Source organism: Fundulus heteroclitus, chromosome 1, assembly GCF_011125445.2.
Source record: "Fundulus heteroclitus isolate FHET01 chromosome 1, MU-UCD_Fhet_4.1, whole genome shotgun sequence".
NCBI classification, from domain to species: Eukaryota; Metazoa; Chordata; class Actinopteri; order Cyprinodontiformes; family Fundulidae; genus Fundulus; species Fundulus heteroclitus.
In genome coordinates, this window is record NC_046361.1 from 23,751,492 (window position 1) to 23,766,032 (window position 14,541).

Sequence of the window (14,541 nt, forward strand, 5' to 3'; positions counted from 1 at the left end):
CATAGCTGTGTAACATTTCAATCCTTAAAAGTAGTTTCACTAATGTGTTTTTTTTTTTTTGTTTGTTTTTTGTTTTTTTTTTGTTTGTTTTTTTTTTCTTTCCTTTTTTTGTTTTTGGTGGGTTTGGTTTTCGGACAGGTTTAGCATGTAACCGGCTTGCTATGCTCGTGCTGCGCCTGCGCTGTTTCCATAGTAACACAAACAGTCCTTCAGAGCGCAGACTCAAAAACAAGATTCATCTAATTAAAAACGATAACGTGAAAAAAAAAATTGCCAACTTATTCAGGTTTGCTTTACAACTTTTTTTTTTTTTTTTTAGCACAGTTCAGGCTAATGCTTTTAGAATAGCTAGCGGTAGGCGTACAACGACCTAGTTGTGCCACTTTAAGATAATATTGAGCACGATGTCTGACATGGATGATGATGTCTACTTGTCCGATGACGAAGAAGGATCGGAGACTCGTAAAGACGCCGAGGAAAGCGAAAAGGTAGTGAAACATAATGATTGGTGTGTTTACAGTGGAGGAGAAGGGTATATGCAGCTGCGGTTGTTCATCATAGCTTTAAAAAGTCCTGCGTTTAGCCGTCTTTTTGTTTCGGGCTTTTAGAAAGCAACATATGCATTCCGTACGTTTCCATTCCCTAAATCCTGTGTAGGCTGTGTATGTTGTTTAATCGGGGTTTTTTTTTTTCCCCTTTGTTGAGAGTGTTTGTAATGAAAATGTTTTTGTTGCGGTTTCCGCTACCCAGACGACGTATGAAAAGGTGAGCCCAAAACTATTCATACCATTGGATGACAGAATTAGATTTTTTTTTATTATTTTCATTTAAACTAGAAGTTTCCAATAGGAAATGTGACAGGCATCTCTGGCAAAATGTCAGCCGATGATGAGCTTAGTTTTCATTAAACCCACGTTTCTGCATTCAAGATGTTTTCATTGATGTAATCTGATCTTAAATGCCTTCTTCTCGTGTAGAAAGTCAGACTAACTAGAGAAAAAGGCTTAAAACGTAGTGAATTAAGGAACAGAAATACATTTAACTTTTCAGTAATGTTTAAATTATGACTGACCAAAGTCACCCTCCTCAGGAGTGAGGCTCATTTCAGGAGTTTGCGTTTGAGATCTCGTTCTTTATGATCTGTGTCTCATGATGACCACCAGTAAGGGTCAGGCCAAGATATCAAAAGCTTTTTCTTCACCACACAACAAGGAGGTTGCATTTCTTTGCAGACCAAGTGCCAATCTGTTTTATTATATGCTATCATGACTTCTAAGGAAATGCAGCCTCTGGGGCTCTCTATCCCACCCTGGAAACAAACTGAGTGTTTTGCTGAGAACACAGACTCAGCTCTTGGGTTGGTTATACAAGGACCACCTAGCCCTTTTATGAAACAAAAACACAAGCAGCCCCTCCAAACAAACGATGAACAGTGCAAACCTTTTAATTTTTGTCCCTCGAGAATAGTGAACCATCCTGACCAAATTCATACATTGAAACAGAAATTATTCCCAGCATGCCAGCACAAACTCTGTTATTTTCGTTTTGTGCGTGTTTGTGTTGAAGTGAGCTTTGAAGCACACATTAAAAGAGGCTGTTGTGCATGTTTGCCTCTGAGTGTACACAGTACACAAAGTGATCGATTTAAATCTCTTCTCTGTCCTCAGAGTCATGTCTGTCCGCTGACCAAAGAGACGATCAGCGAGGGGCTTTCATTGCTCTGCCGGACAGGAAAAAGACTGGAACACGCTTTTGTCAAACTGGATCTGAAAGACAAGTAAGCGGACAAAGATGTGCTGAGTAACAAAAGTTAGAGCCAGAGCTCTCCTTTTGTTGTGGCTGTAAAGTGCGTCACGTCCAGACAGATATCCAGACCAGATTAAGAGAGTACGGTGAATCTTTTTGGATTCTGACACATTTCCACCTCAACTGTTTGCTCGTGTTTCTCTCTCAGAGCGCTGACTGACATAGCTGCAATCAGCACTTATATTCATATTCGTTTTCTGGACTTATCCAACAACCTCGTCGCTGATCTTTCTCCTTTGGCAACGCTGAATCATTTGCTTTGGCTGAAGGCAAGGGAGTCCCGGCTTTATTTACATGGAAAAATGCATATCTGCACATTCTCCAAACTTTTTGTACTGGTTGTAAATCTCGAATGCAACTCCTTTGCAGGTTGACAGAAATGCCGTGGCGTCGTTTATAGGGCAACCTTTTGCAGAGCTTACCTTTCTACAGTGGTTGAGTGTGGCAGTCAACCGGCTGACAGACACGGACGGCCTGGTTGGACCGTCCTTAGAGACCCTCATACTCACAGGTTTATCATTTTAACACGTCCTGACAATCAGACTAACGTATTCGGCGAATATTTAGATTAGCAGATATTCATCGGACCAAATGACTTGTTCGTAATTCAAATTCAAGTTTATAAAGTGTATGTTTGTGAATGTGACACTTTGAAACCTGTCTTCTAGGTAATAGTCTTCAGAAATTAAATGGTTTGCAAAGTAGCCATTTTGCCAATTTGGTTGTCCTCGAGCTGAGGGGAAACCACCTGGAGACCACAGATGGCATTAATCTACCAAACTTGCGCCGTTTATATCTGGTAATAAACTGTGATCTGGAAAAACAAAAAAAATAAATGATTTTTTATTTTTATTTTTGGGAAGATGATCTCATCAGTCTTCACAACAGTTTACAGAATGTTGGCTGCATGTAGCATATTTCATTTTTTTTCCCCATTCAGGCCGAAAACTTCATCAAACGTCTTGAGGGTCTAGAGAACTTAGAGCGCCTCACAATCCTACATCTTCGAGACAATCATCTTGAGACTCTGGATGGACTCAGTCCCAACATGAAGAATCTTCAGTACCTCAATGTCAGGTATTGTAGGGCAACAAGAAGAACCATAATGGTGCCTAAACGTACCTATGGGGAATCAGCGAATAAGGGCCTTTGACCCTGGTTTCTTTGCCTTAATTTGTTATTTGCACTTAGGGGAAATGCAGTCGCTGATGAAAAAGCCTTGGAAAACCTTGTCCACGTGTCAAAAACACTCAAGGTTTTGGTCCTTTCTGGAAACCCATTGGTGGAAATATTAGACTATCGTCCAAGTGTACTGATTCTCTCGCCTCAGCTGGAGCGCATTGACAAAGAGCCAGTAACCCTTGAGGAGAGAATGGAAGCCCGAAGGGCAATCAGGGTAACGATTTATAGTTATTCACATCTCCCTTGTTCTTTCATTGATGAAACGTCTCTGTTTTTAAGTGTGGCTGTGTGGTTTTTTTTTTTTCAGGAACTTAATGAAGAGGAAATACCTGTACCATAAGATTTCAAAAGACTAGAAGGAGGAAGTGCAGGCTTTTTGAAGAAGGAAGCCTTATGTGTACAAGTCAGCAACAGTGATTACAAATTTGTTTGAAAAGCATATCTCCTGCATGACTGATGTTCTTTATGTCTAGGTTTGCTTTCTCACATTTGCAACTATAACAAACTGACAGATTAATTTGTGATCTAATTATTTCCTTGAAATGTAAAATTACAGAATAGCAGCAAAATAATAAAAAAAAGTGTTTATGGCTGTGAGATACAAAGATATTTTGTATGTGAACCTTGTTCTGCTGTTTTTTTCCCTGAGTAAGGATGATAGGGCAGAATCTGCCTGTACTTCCTTGTGGGCAGTCTCCGCAGCTCCAGATTTAAAGGAACAGTTACATTGCAGCTGCCCGTAGACAGTGCGTGCATTTATGAACGTAGGGTAAAGTATGTACGAGGACTTTAATGTATCCTTTAAAACACATTCGGGATGGAAGTAATATCTAAAGTTGCTAGTATTGCTGACACACCACCCATTCAAACTATTGTTTATTGGCATTTTTATTCTACCTTATTTACATTGTCTGTACAAAAGAAGATTAAGGATGGGAACACCACGTGTCGCTATGGCGATCTGTTAAAAAAAAATTGCGTTTAGGTAAAAAAATAAAATAAGCGTACAGTGCTATAATTACAAGTCATACGATTAATATAAAGTGGCATCGTACATTAACATACACACAGTTTTTACGACATAGCTCCACATGTATATCCAGTTTTAATCGTTTTGACAAAGGGGTGCCATATATGACCATGCGTATCTGATTCACAAAAGAAAACGGCCTAAAAGTGAGAAGCATTGCTAAAAGTTGGGGAGACGCGCCATGCTGTGCGTAATTTACGCCACTTCTCTTCCGCCAAGGATCTGATTGGATGAGGGCTGGCTCGCCTGGCAGACATAAACCTCTCCGTGACAGCCTCTCTTCCCACCTCCTCCTCTAGTCGTTCTGTACGCCTGGCAGCTAGCGGCGGCCTTCAAATACCGAAAGCAGCCGTGTGCTTGTTAAATAGCATTTAATACCCCTCCAAACAAACACAGCTTTCCAGTTACTTCCCCCCCAGACACCATGGCTAGTTACCACAAACCCGACGAGAAGACTCTGCAGGGACTTAAAGACATTGCTAACAAGCTAAGGATCAACTCCATCAAGGCGACATGCGCTTCTAACTCCGGGTAAGTCACTCAAAGTCACTCGAGGTCGTCAAGTGTTTAGAAACATTACAGGGAAACGGAGAAAATCGTTGGTGGGAGCGTGCAGGCGAGGCACGCGCTACCTGCGGGGCCTGGTGGCTGCACGTGCAGCAGATTATGTTCATGCGCGGCGCAAGTTAGCCAGCGAGCTAGCTGCGAGTTAATGAGCAAACCGCTGAAGTTGTCTGCTTTCAGGTGCGCAGCAGAGACCAGCGCCAGGGAACGTAAATCCACCGGCTTGTTCACGCAGGAGCTCTTCGGTATAACTAATGCATTCTTTTAAGCGTGCATATGAGGCCACTGCTTTAAATTTAGTGTTAATCCTAGAGTGATCTAAAGTCTGCGAGGCTGTCCTGCTTCAACCGCGATCACATGCTCCTGCAGAAGATGCAGTCTCGTGGTCATTTTCTGGCATCAGTTCACTATATTTCAGATGCGAATCTTTTTCACATGACTTTTTTTTTTTTAAACTACAGATTCGATTTCTAAGCTTTTGTGTAGTTACACATATTGTGTTTTATTGCACACGTCTGTAATATTATTTTTTTTACTTTTGGTTTCATTGTGAATCATAAAATTGATTATTCATATGGCTAATCAGGTAGTTAAAGGTGTTTTGATAAGGCTGTCCTTACTCATCTTGGGCAGTAGTTGATATTAATTGGAGATGTGCAGAATTACTTTGTAAATAAGGTCTGTTTCAACAGTAGCAACACCCATTTATTTTTTTTTCCAACATTATTTAAAAAGGTCAAGATTAGATTAGAAATTTCACAATATCGACGCACAATTGCCCTTGCAGTATGAATGTGTGCATTGAAAGTGGAGATAAATCTGTTCTCCTGGATGGACCTTCTCTACTTTTTATGCCTGTGACTGATGTAGATCTTGGTGACTAAGATCAGACAATGGTGAATAGATTTGGTTGGGCTAGGTAGGAAAGTCTGGAATAGAATTGATATCATGTTAATACTAAATTGTAACATAGCAATTTTGTTTGTAAAATCCTGCTATAAATAGACCAAATCTCATTTTAAACCTGTTAAGCCCCAAGTGGTTTTTCAAAATAGCTCTCATTTAAAAATGCACAACAAAATAAATCAAGAATAGCTCCACAGCTATGAGGCCTTAAGTGACTTTTGGTACCTGCTGCAAGGTAAGACGTATGAGAATATATTTTGCATGGAACCACAAAGAACCTGTTCTCACGGTAGGATTGTCTAATCCAGATATGACTCGGGTTAGCATTAAATGTACTGAACTAGTCCAGAAGTAAAAACAGAGAAACACACCTTTGACTGGGAGGAGGAGGAGGAGGGGTGCATCATTTTGGCTCCTGTGTATGAATACCAGATAAACCGGTGTTTCAAAATTGGATGAGGAGTTATAACAGCCAAAACATAATCTATTCTGTTTCCTAAAGCATTAGTGCAGTTTTTTACCCCCCATGTAAAATATAGCCCCGTTGGTTGCTGCAGGTCAAAGCATGAAAAGGGTGCAGCTCTATCAGTCGGCACATCTGCCCTTTGCTCTTTCTCCTACTGTAATTGACTGGATGTCACATGCTTTATTACGCCTAACTAATTTTCTAGGGCAAATCGGGACGGTGTTGAACCTGATTCTTGCTCTCTCTGTTAAGCCAAATATTTAGATGCCAGTTGGAATGTAAACACCTGCATAGTTTCTATATCACATAAAACACTTGTCAGCTTCATCGCATCCTTTAAAGTCCCGTTGATCCTATTTTTCATGGATCTTCTGCGTTTCTTCCAGATAAAAGGCCAGTTGGTAAACCTGTTTTTGGGTTGTTCCTTGTGGTTTCACATAAGGAAATCTTTTGACTGTCTGAAATGAAGCTCGTTCCCAGCAAAGCTTAATCTGTAGCTTTCCTCCAACCGTTTCCTCATTCTGTGACTAATGCAGAACAATACACTTTTGTTTGTCTTTTTCTGAATTTGCCTTGCCTTGTTTTCAGCAGGCTCTGGCTCAACAAGTGGACACGTGGTAAATCAACAGCTGTAACTTGCTTTTTGATCTAAAATTTTAACAGTGACTGGTGTATATCTGTATTGGATTTGTACAAGTTCCCAGCATGTTTGAAATGGTACCCGTTTTTTAACTCGACCACAAAGGGAAGCTGCAGTCTGTTTGGCAATTTAGGGTTTCTGAAAAGGGTTGTTTTACAATAATCCCAACTCCGTTTTAAGCAACTAACTGTTTCACAAGGCTTTTTCACAAGGTTCACTTTTTTTTTCGTTTTAGCCTGAGGACCTTGCTGTGATAACCTGAGGTGGTTGTGTTTAAAAATTAACAAGTTATTGATTGTGGGTGACTTTCTAATCTCAAGAGGTCGTCTTTAAAAACATTATCAGTCATAGCTGCTGTTGTGTAAATTTTGTGTGATGTGATCATGTGTGCAATCTCATTGAACCACTTTTTTTTTTTTTTCTGAAGTATTTAGTCCTAACATACTGTAGTGCTTTCAAAGAATAATTGGTATAACTTTTGTCTTCTAAACAAGGTTTGAATGCAACAGTCGCATGCACGGGCATGGTTACCCTCCTATACTAATATTGTGTTTGTATTTTCAGCTGTTGCTAATTGATTCTTTCTGATCTGTTTGTCCCAAAGCCATCCCACATCATGCTGCAGCGCAGCAGAGCTCATGTCTGTGCTCTTCTTCCACACCATGCGCTACAAAGCAGATGATCCTCGTAACCAGTGCAATGACCGCTTTGTGCTCTCAAAGGTTGGTGCTTGATGCGACCCCCTAGGTGAAATTTGGTTTATTTTCAGTTGGTTAGCTGCCGATCAAACCTGGGAATTTCTCTTTAACCCTCACCAGGGTCATGCCGCACCTGTCCTGTATGCTGCCTGGGCAGAAGCCGGTTTCGTGAAGGAATCGGATCTGCTCAACCTGCGTAAGATCGACTGTGACCTGGAGGGGCACCCCACACCAGTAAGTCCATAAAACTGATTTTTTTTTTTTTTTTCTGAACATAATGGATGAACACAATGTTTGTAAATTGTAACTTTCTCTGCCTCCTCCATCTATCCTGCTGTGTGTCACAGAAACTGGCATTTGTCGACGTGGCGACTGGATCTCTTGGTCAAGGTCTTGGGGCTGCTTGTGGGATGGCCTATACTGGCAAACACTTTGACAAAGCCAGGTCAGTATTTAGTCGAAAAGATCAGAATTACCAATGTTTACTTACAATTGGTAACAACTAACAACACTTAACTATTTTAGCTTGTTATACAAAATCTATATTTTTATAACCCTGTGTTGTTGTCCCCATTGGAGCCTTTTCTGTAGAGTTATTCATGCAAGATCAGTTTTGACCCTTTGTGTCATTTCTGCATTGCTTATTAAACTGTATTGTTTATGTGGGAAATGGCCTGAGTGCTCTCTGATCTGTTTATACCATTAGTGCCTGTCAAGAAGGGCTGCCTACCAGTAACGCAGTTTTAAAAAAAAAGTATTCTGGTTTCAAAACTGGTAAAATTTGATCATACCATTTATATGGTTTTAAGTTGTTGGTGTAGCTTCCAAAAGCAAGAACTTGAAATGTACAACTAAACTCATTACATTTATTTTTACAAAATTTTTTAATATAATTCTATTCATATATTTTTGTTCAAATCTGTCTAAATCAAAATGACAGCAACATGACAGTATTATTTTAAATAAAACCATATGGAATTTAAAATTTTGGCTAAATACAGTGACTCTGTAATTTTTGGTCCAGGTTTGAATCGCATCCTGACTTCAACCATGATGGCGATTTTAATTTAGACTTTTCTCTGCATGAACAACAAAAATGGCCTGTAGATAAAGATGTTTGTAAACAAGGACTATTTAAAACAAGAAATGTGACTTTTTATATTGATCAGAATATTCTTATTAAAGAAAATAGCTTTGTGAGTTGGACATCAATCCTTGTTGAACATAAAGGTTTTGGTAAATTATGATTTATATAATCTCTAAAACAAGTAATAAATTAGACTATCTCACTGCTACAACTCTCTTCCCTTCCATGTGGAGGCAAACCCACTTTAAACATATTACTGACACCTAAAGGACGCGTTTTATCCATTAATTATTCCATAGGCAAAAATTGCAGACCTCTGCGATTTGGAAATTGCATCTTTTAAAATTGTGACTAAATTGCAAATGCGAATAATTGTGCAGCCCTACTTCATTCTTCCATGGTCTGGGTGAATACTCAATGTTCTGATCAAATAGTCTGATTGTTCTAAATTATGGCGCTGGCTCAAACGATGGCTCACGACGACAAGACTGTTGACGCTGGTTACCATGGCAATGTGTCACAACAAGAGAAATTAAATGTTTCTCTCTGCTGCTTCTATTGAAAATCTTGCAATTTTAGTAGTGGAAAAACCCCATTAAAGAATTAATAACTGATTGTAATTATTTATTTCGTATGTGACCATGGTATAAGGGATAATGCCGTTTGAGGTGTCCATTATCTGAAATTAATGGGCTTCACATAAGCGTGAGCCATTAATTTTGTATGATGGACAACACGTTGGGCATTATCCCCTTAATGTGCTTGGACATGTAAGGACCAATATTTAACTGTCAATAATTACACACATATTTTTTTTTTTTTTTTTTTATTATTTCTCCTCATTCATTGCAGTTACCGTGTGTACTGCATGCTCGGTGATGGCGAGTGTTCAGAAGGCTCTGTGTGGGAGGCCATGGCCTTCGCCTCCTACTACAAGCTGGACAACCTGGTGGCCATCCTGGACGTCAATCGTCTCGGTCAGAGCGAGCCGGCACCCCTACAGCACGACATGGAGACCTACCGCAAGCGCTGCGAGGGCTTTGGGTCAGTAGCAAACTCAAGTGTTTCATTTTCACTTTTTAGTATCTATTGGGTCAATACATGGGGCATTTTCTGCTGTTGTGAATTTTAAAGAATCGTTGGTTAAAGGTTTGTTTCTTTTAGGAAGAATTTGGTCAGCTTTTAGATCATTTCTGCATAATGTTTTTTTTTTTTTTTTTTTTTTTTTTTTGTTGCCCTGTGGCTCTCCTAAGGTTAATGCGTCTCGCTGGTACTGATGTCTTACTTGTTGGAAGTTATTTTAGCTGTAATGACCTGTATTTTTCTTTAAATGTGTAGGTGGAACACGTATGTTGTGGATGGACACGATGTGGAGGAGCTGTGCAAAGCTTTCTGGCAGGCTCAGCAGGTTAAGGGTAAACCCACCTGTATTGTTGCCAAGACCTTGAAAGGAAAAGGACTCAAAAGTATGTAGAGACCAACTTTAAAAAATGGTTCCTCGCCCTTTTAAAAATCCTGAATTTGTTTTGCTGAAACTTGTTCACCCGTTGCCCTGTAGACATTGAGGATCTTGAAAACTGGCATGGGAAGCCCATCCCTAAAGACAAGGTAGACGGTCTTCTGAAGGACTTGCAGTCTCAGATCCAGGTCCCCAATAAGACCGTCTGCCCAGAGCTTCCCAATGACGATGCAGCACCAGCTGACCTCAGCCCCATCTCCCTACCTTCACCCCCAGCTTACAAGAAGGGAGATAAGGTAAAACAGTACACTTTTTAATATAAAAAAATAGACTCTTCCATAGTTTTCATCAATGCAGACACAAAGGAATGATCATCAATGTCCTTGTTTTGAGTCTTGCTGGCTTAAGTTTCACTGCTTAGCATTGTCTACTGCCTTGATGACCCATCAGTCTTTGCTTTGTTCGGTTCCCATCTTTCTCTTTAGATGGCAACAAGACAAGCCTATGGAATAGCACTGGCCAGACTGGGCCAGGGAAGCCAGAGGGTGGTGGCCCTGGATGGAGACACAAAAAACTCCACTTTCTCAGATTTATTTAGGAAGGCCTACCCCGAGCGCTTCATTGAGTGTTTCATCGCTGAACAAAACATGGTAATGTACAAAAGCAATACTCAAATGTTCTTTCCTACTGTTCTATATGGTGTTATGCTACTGTTCATGCTTAACACTGATGGAACTGTATTTGCTTCTAATTGCAGGTAGGCGTAGCCATTGGCTGTGCCACTCGTGACCGCACCGTTGCGTTCGCCAGCACCTTTGCTGCCTTCTTCTCCAGAGCCTATGATCAGATTCGTATGGGAGCCATCTCCCAGTCAAACGTCAACCTAGTAGGATCCCACTGTGGCGTCTCTATTGGTGAGGCTGTGGCTTGTAGTGGCTGCCATCATTAGGGTTGTAACTAAACAAAAATCATGGTTTCTACCTACCTCCATTTTAAACTCATGGTTCAGCAGATTTTTAGTATGTTTTAACTCAAGAACAAGTGTATAAATGGTGATTTTTATTAACCAGTGAACAAAGGATTTTAGAAAACTTAATTTAATCAGCTTGTTTAATCAGTATACTAAAACTATTGGAACAACCTGGATGTAAAGCTTTGGTACACTCTGTCCTCTTTCTCCCATCAACTTTGTCGCTGGATAATTGACCTTAATGTTCCCAGATGACGACTGTAGTGATAGCTGGGAGTTCTGCTTTGTTCTGCTTCTTCAAGATGCAGAAGTGTCTTAAAGAAGCAGAACACAAACATTGCACACTTTAGTTCTGCACATCTGTCAGGTTTAAAACAACGCTGTATTTGTTTGGTACATCTGCATGCTGAATTTAGAGGGCGGCACCAAATTGTTTTGATAAACTTGCCATTACACCTTTTAGTATTATCTAGGACTAATTGGGAAAACTCTGTCCTTCACTGGTTCTATCTGCTTTCAGGTGAGGACGGTCCATCCCAGATGGCCCTGGAGGACCTGGCCATGTTCCGCGCCATACCGACATGCACGGTGTTCTACCCGAGCGACGCCGTGTCGACAGAGAGGGCTGTTGAACTGTCTGCTAACACAAAGGTTAGAGAGCTCGCCTCGTGACGGGTCCAGTGAACGGTCGTCGTAAAGCTCCTGTGGTCACACACTGCTTTCTGTTCTTAGGGAATCTGCTTCATTCGTACTAGCAGACCAGCCACTGCAGTGATCTACGCGCCAGAGGAGAAGTTTGAAGTGGGCGTAGCCAAGGTAAATGATACGGTCTGAATTATATTAGTCTGAAAGGAGGCAGAACCCCAACTCGACGCCCTGACTTGATGTTTGCTGACGTTGCTTTACTGGTGTCCAGGTGGTGCGCCAGTCTGACAGTGATGTGGTGACTGTGATCGGAGCTGGAATCACTCTACACGAAGCACTGGCTGCCTATGATACGCTCAAAAGTGAAGGTAAATCGCCCATTGATGGGTGACCACAAACCCACATGTAACCCAAAGAACAGCCCGAGTAACCCGTGTATTTTTTTTAATTTATTTTTTTACATGCAGGCAAAAACATTCGTGTGATTGACCCATTCACCATCAAGCCCTTGGATGCTGCCACCATTTTGTCTTGTGCCAGAGCCACAGGGGGGCAGATCATCACAGTGGAGGACCACTACAAGGAGGGTAGGTTTCATCTGTTCTTATTTTCCTAATTGAGGTTACTGATGCATTGGAGCTATTTTTGTTTGTTTGTGGCTGCAGAACTAATTTCCAACAGTTTGTAGGTCCGATTTTAAAACAAATGGCATCTTTAATCTTTAACAACTGATAGATGGTTGGACTTCGTTAGATTCTAAAAGATTAGAGATTCAAAGCTGTTTGAGTTTTCCTACTTTTAAAAGATCCTTCCATTGCTTTGGTTTTATTTTTTCAGTTAAGTTCTTTGTGCATTTAAGCTTAGAAATGGGTTTAAGTCGATGCTTACAAGTGTTTCTGGTCCACCTTTTCTCTCCAGGTGGTCTTGGTGAAGCAGTGCTGTCTGCAGTGGGAGAGGAGCCTGGCATCATGGTAACCCGGCTGGCGGTGTCTGCTGTTCCCCGCAGCGGAAAGCCCCAGGAGCTCCTGGATATGTTCGGCATCAGCGCCAAGCACATCGCCAACGCTGTCCGCAAGACCTTTGCAAACTAAAGACTCCCAGCTTTTGAGATTTCATCACAACCCGCTACCATCTGCCTGCCTCGGCGTCAACACCAGTTGACCTCTACTGCCATCTTGTGGCTTTGAAGCTGTAGTTCACCAACCCTGTATTACAGTTGGCAAGAGAGCAGTGTGTTTTGAGCAAATAACCCATTATCCCTGTTCACTTTAACCAATCATTCCTGTTCCCAAAACCTTTCTGAAGACTACTGTAAATTCTGAACTCGGCCGTGGCTTATGTTGTCATTCTCTTTTGTTTTATCGTTTCCCCAACTCTATAAGTTGTTCAAAGCTCTGTTACTGCTGTTCTTGTAATGTTGTAGATCAGTAAGTTTCAATCCTGGTCCTCAGAAACCATTGTCCTTCAGGTTTTAGATGCGTCTCTGCTCCAGCACACCTGAGTTAAGTGATTGCACGACCTCCTCAGCAACCATCAAGAGCTGCAGAGGCCTCGTCATCGCCAATATATTTAAATCAGGCGTGTGGAGGCAGGGACATCCCTAAAACATGCAGGGCAGTGGGTCCTGGTGAGAAGGATAGAAAACCACTGTTCTAGCTCACTTCCCTAGTTTTGGTGAAAGCCTTTTAATACTTTTGCTGAGTTACAAATGTTTGCTTTACCCCACAGTTGAGTTGCACCATGAAGACATTCCACAGATATAACAACACTCATGGTTAAAGGTTTCCTCTCACCTCCTGTTGCTGTGATGTGCTAAAAAGAAATAAAAAAAAATCATGACCTATCACCTCTTATTGCTGTCTGTTATTTACTTACTGATGGCAGTGTCTGACCGCAACCCTCACTTTGCCATGAACAAATCGGCAACCAGTTGGTGTGAACTGAGAAAGTTCTCAAGGAGATTGCTGTCAGTTGCTGTGTATTTAATCAATTAGATTAGAAGATTGTAATTGGGGTATTTTCTTTAAGCCACATTTGTTGAAAAGTCAAAGACTTGAATGTGAAATAAATGCAATGCAGTTACTGTCAACAATGCCATCAAATGGGTATATGTTATCTACGTAACCTATATATCATCTTTGTTATAATGGACTTCTTGTTTTTGACATCAAATACTGACTGCCGTTCTAAAATTATGTTTACAAGTCTGATTCTACTATATTAAATTTCCTTTGGCATTGAAACTGCAGCAGTCAACAGAAAAGATTGTTGAGGCAGTCTTAGCTGGAGTTTTAAATGGTCTTTAATGGGATTTCTGGGTTTAATTTGCAAGAGAAATTGGGGAGTTTAGCTATTCTGGTTCTTGTAAACTATGTAGATTTTTGTCTAAGCAATTGACTGCCCAAGTGTTTCCAATGCTTTTTTTTTTTTTTTTTTTTCCCTTCTGAATAACCTGGTTAAGACTGCTGTAGGAATGAATAACGACACAATGGCTCTAAAATCTGTAAACTCTCCATTGTTCAAACAACTCGTATTAGCAAGGTAAACGAGGTATGTGGAAGGAAAATCCCACATCAGCACCATTTCTGGTGGCAAGGCCCGGTAATTTAGCTGCGCTGTCACATTGAGGTTACGGAGGGGTGCCGGCTGCGGTCGGATTGCTGCATGTTCCTGTCAGAGTTAAAATAAATAATCTGTGGACACTTGACTGTTTGCTTTGGAGGAGCGCATCAGGACCTGAATGTTTCAGTGTTTAATGTGAAGTTGTCCAGGGTGCCATTTGGACCATGTCTATCACCTCGGTCCCAGCAGCTGGGCCTAATGTGTGAAAATGATCTTCCTCTCCGTGAGCACAAATGAATCCACGAAGCCCGCGTTGTACACCGTTCTCATGCGGGTGGAGGTGACATGTTGAAGCACATCTGGGTAGTTTAATGCTCATCTGGGAGGTTTCTTTGAAAATAAAGTAAGACGGTGAGCATGTTTCACCCCATGGTGAAAATCCCATCTTGGCTCCACTTGGAGCTGGTGGGGGGGGGGGAGGGAGGAAGGGTGGCTGTAATGAAGGTACGCAGAGAATTTAAAGATG

At 41.1% G+C, this 14,541-nt stretch overlaps 2 protein-coding genes across 3 annotated transcripts; both read left to right on the forward strand.

Moving 5' to 3' along the window:
• Positions 1-203: 203 nt before the first annotated feature.
• On the forward strand, positions 204-3,775 carry lrrc23 (leucine rich repeat containing 23). 2 transcript variants are annotated; one of them, XM_036138372.1, is made up of 9 exons: positions 204-488; positions 751-765; positions 1,668-1,777; positions 1,955-2,075; positions 2,176-2,317; positions 2,475-2,605; positions 2,747-2,883; positions 2,998-3,202; positions 3,296-3,775. In XM_036138372.1, exons 1-9 carry the CDS (start codon positions 405-407, stop codon positions 3,326-3,328), a joined length of 978 nt encoding a protein of 325 aa, XP_035994265.1. In that variant the 5' UTR covers positions 204-404; the 3' UTR covers positions 3,329-3,775. The 2 variants fall into 2 exon arrangements, with proteins under 2 accessions (XP_035994265.1, XP_012731919.2); XM_012876465.3 differs by lacking the exon at positions 751-765 and having other exon boundaries at positions 205-488; positions 3,296-3,773.
• A 492-nt stretch (positions 3,776-4,267) lies between these two features.
• On the forward strand, positions 4,268-13,299 carry tktb (transketolase b). Its single transcript, XM_012876464.3, has 14 exons — positions 4,268-4,549; positions 7,199-7,316; positions 7,413-7,526; positions 7,640-7,737; positions 9,232-9,423; positions 9,718-9,845; positions 9,938-10,134; positions 10,324-10,488; positions 10,596-10,752; positions 11,329-11,459; positions 11,541-11,624; positions 11,725-11,821; positions 11,921-12,040; positions 12,372-13,299. The coding sequence occupies exons 1-14, from the start codon at positions 4,443-4,445 to the stop codon at positions 12,542-12,544; spliced, it is 1,881 nt and encodes a 626-aa protein (XP_012731918.2). The 5' UTR covers positions 4,268-4,442; the 3' UTR covers positions 12,545-13,299.
• The last annotated feature ends 1,242 nt before the right edge of the window (positions 13,300-14,541 follow it).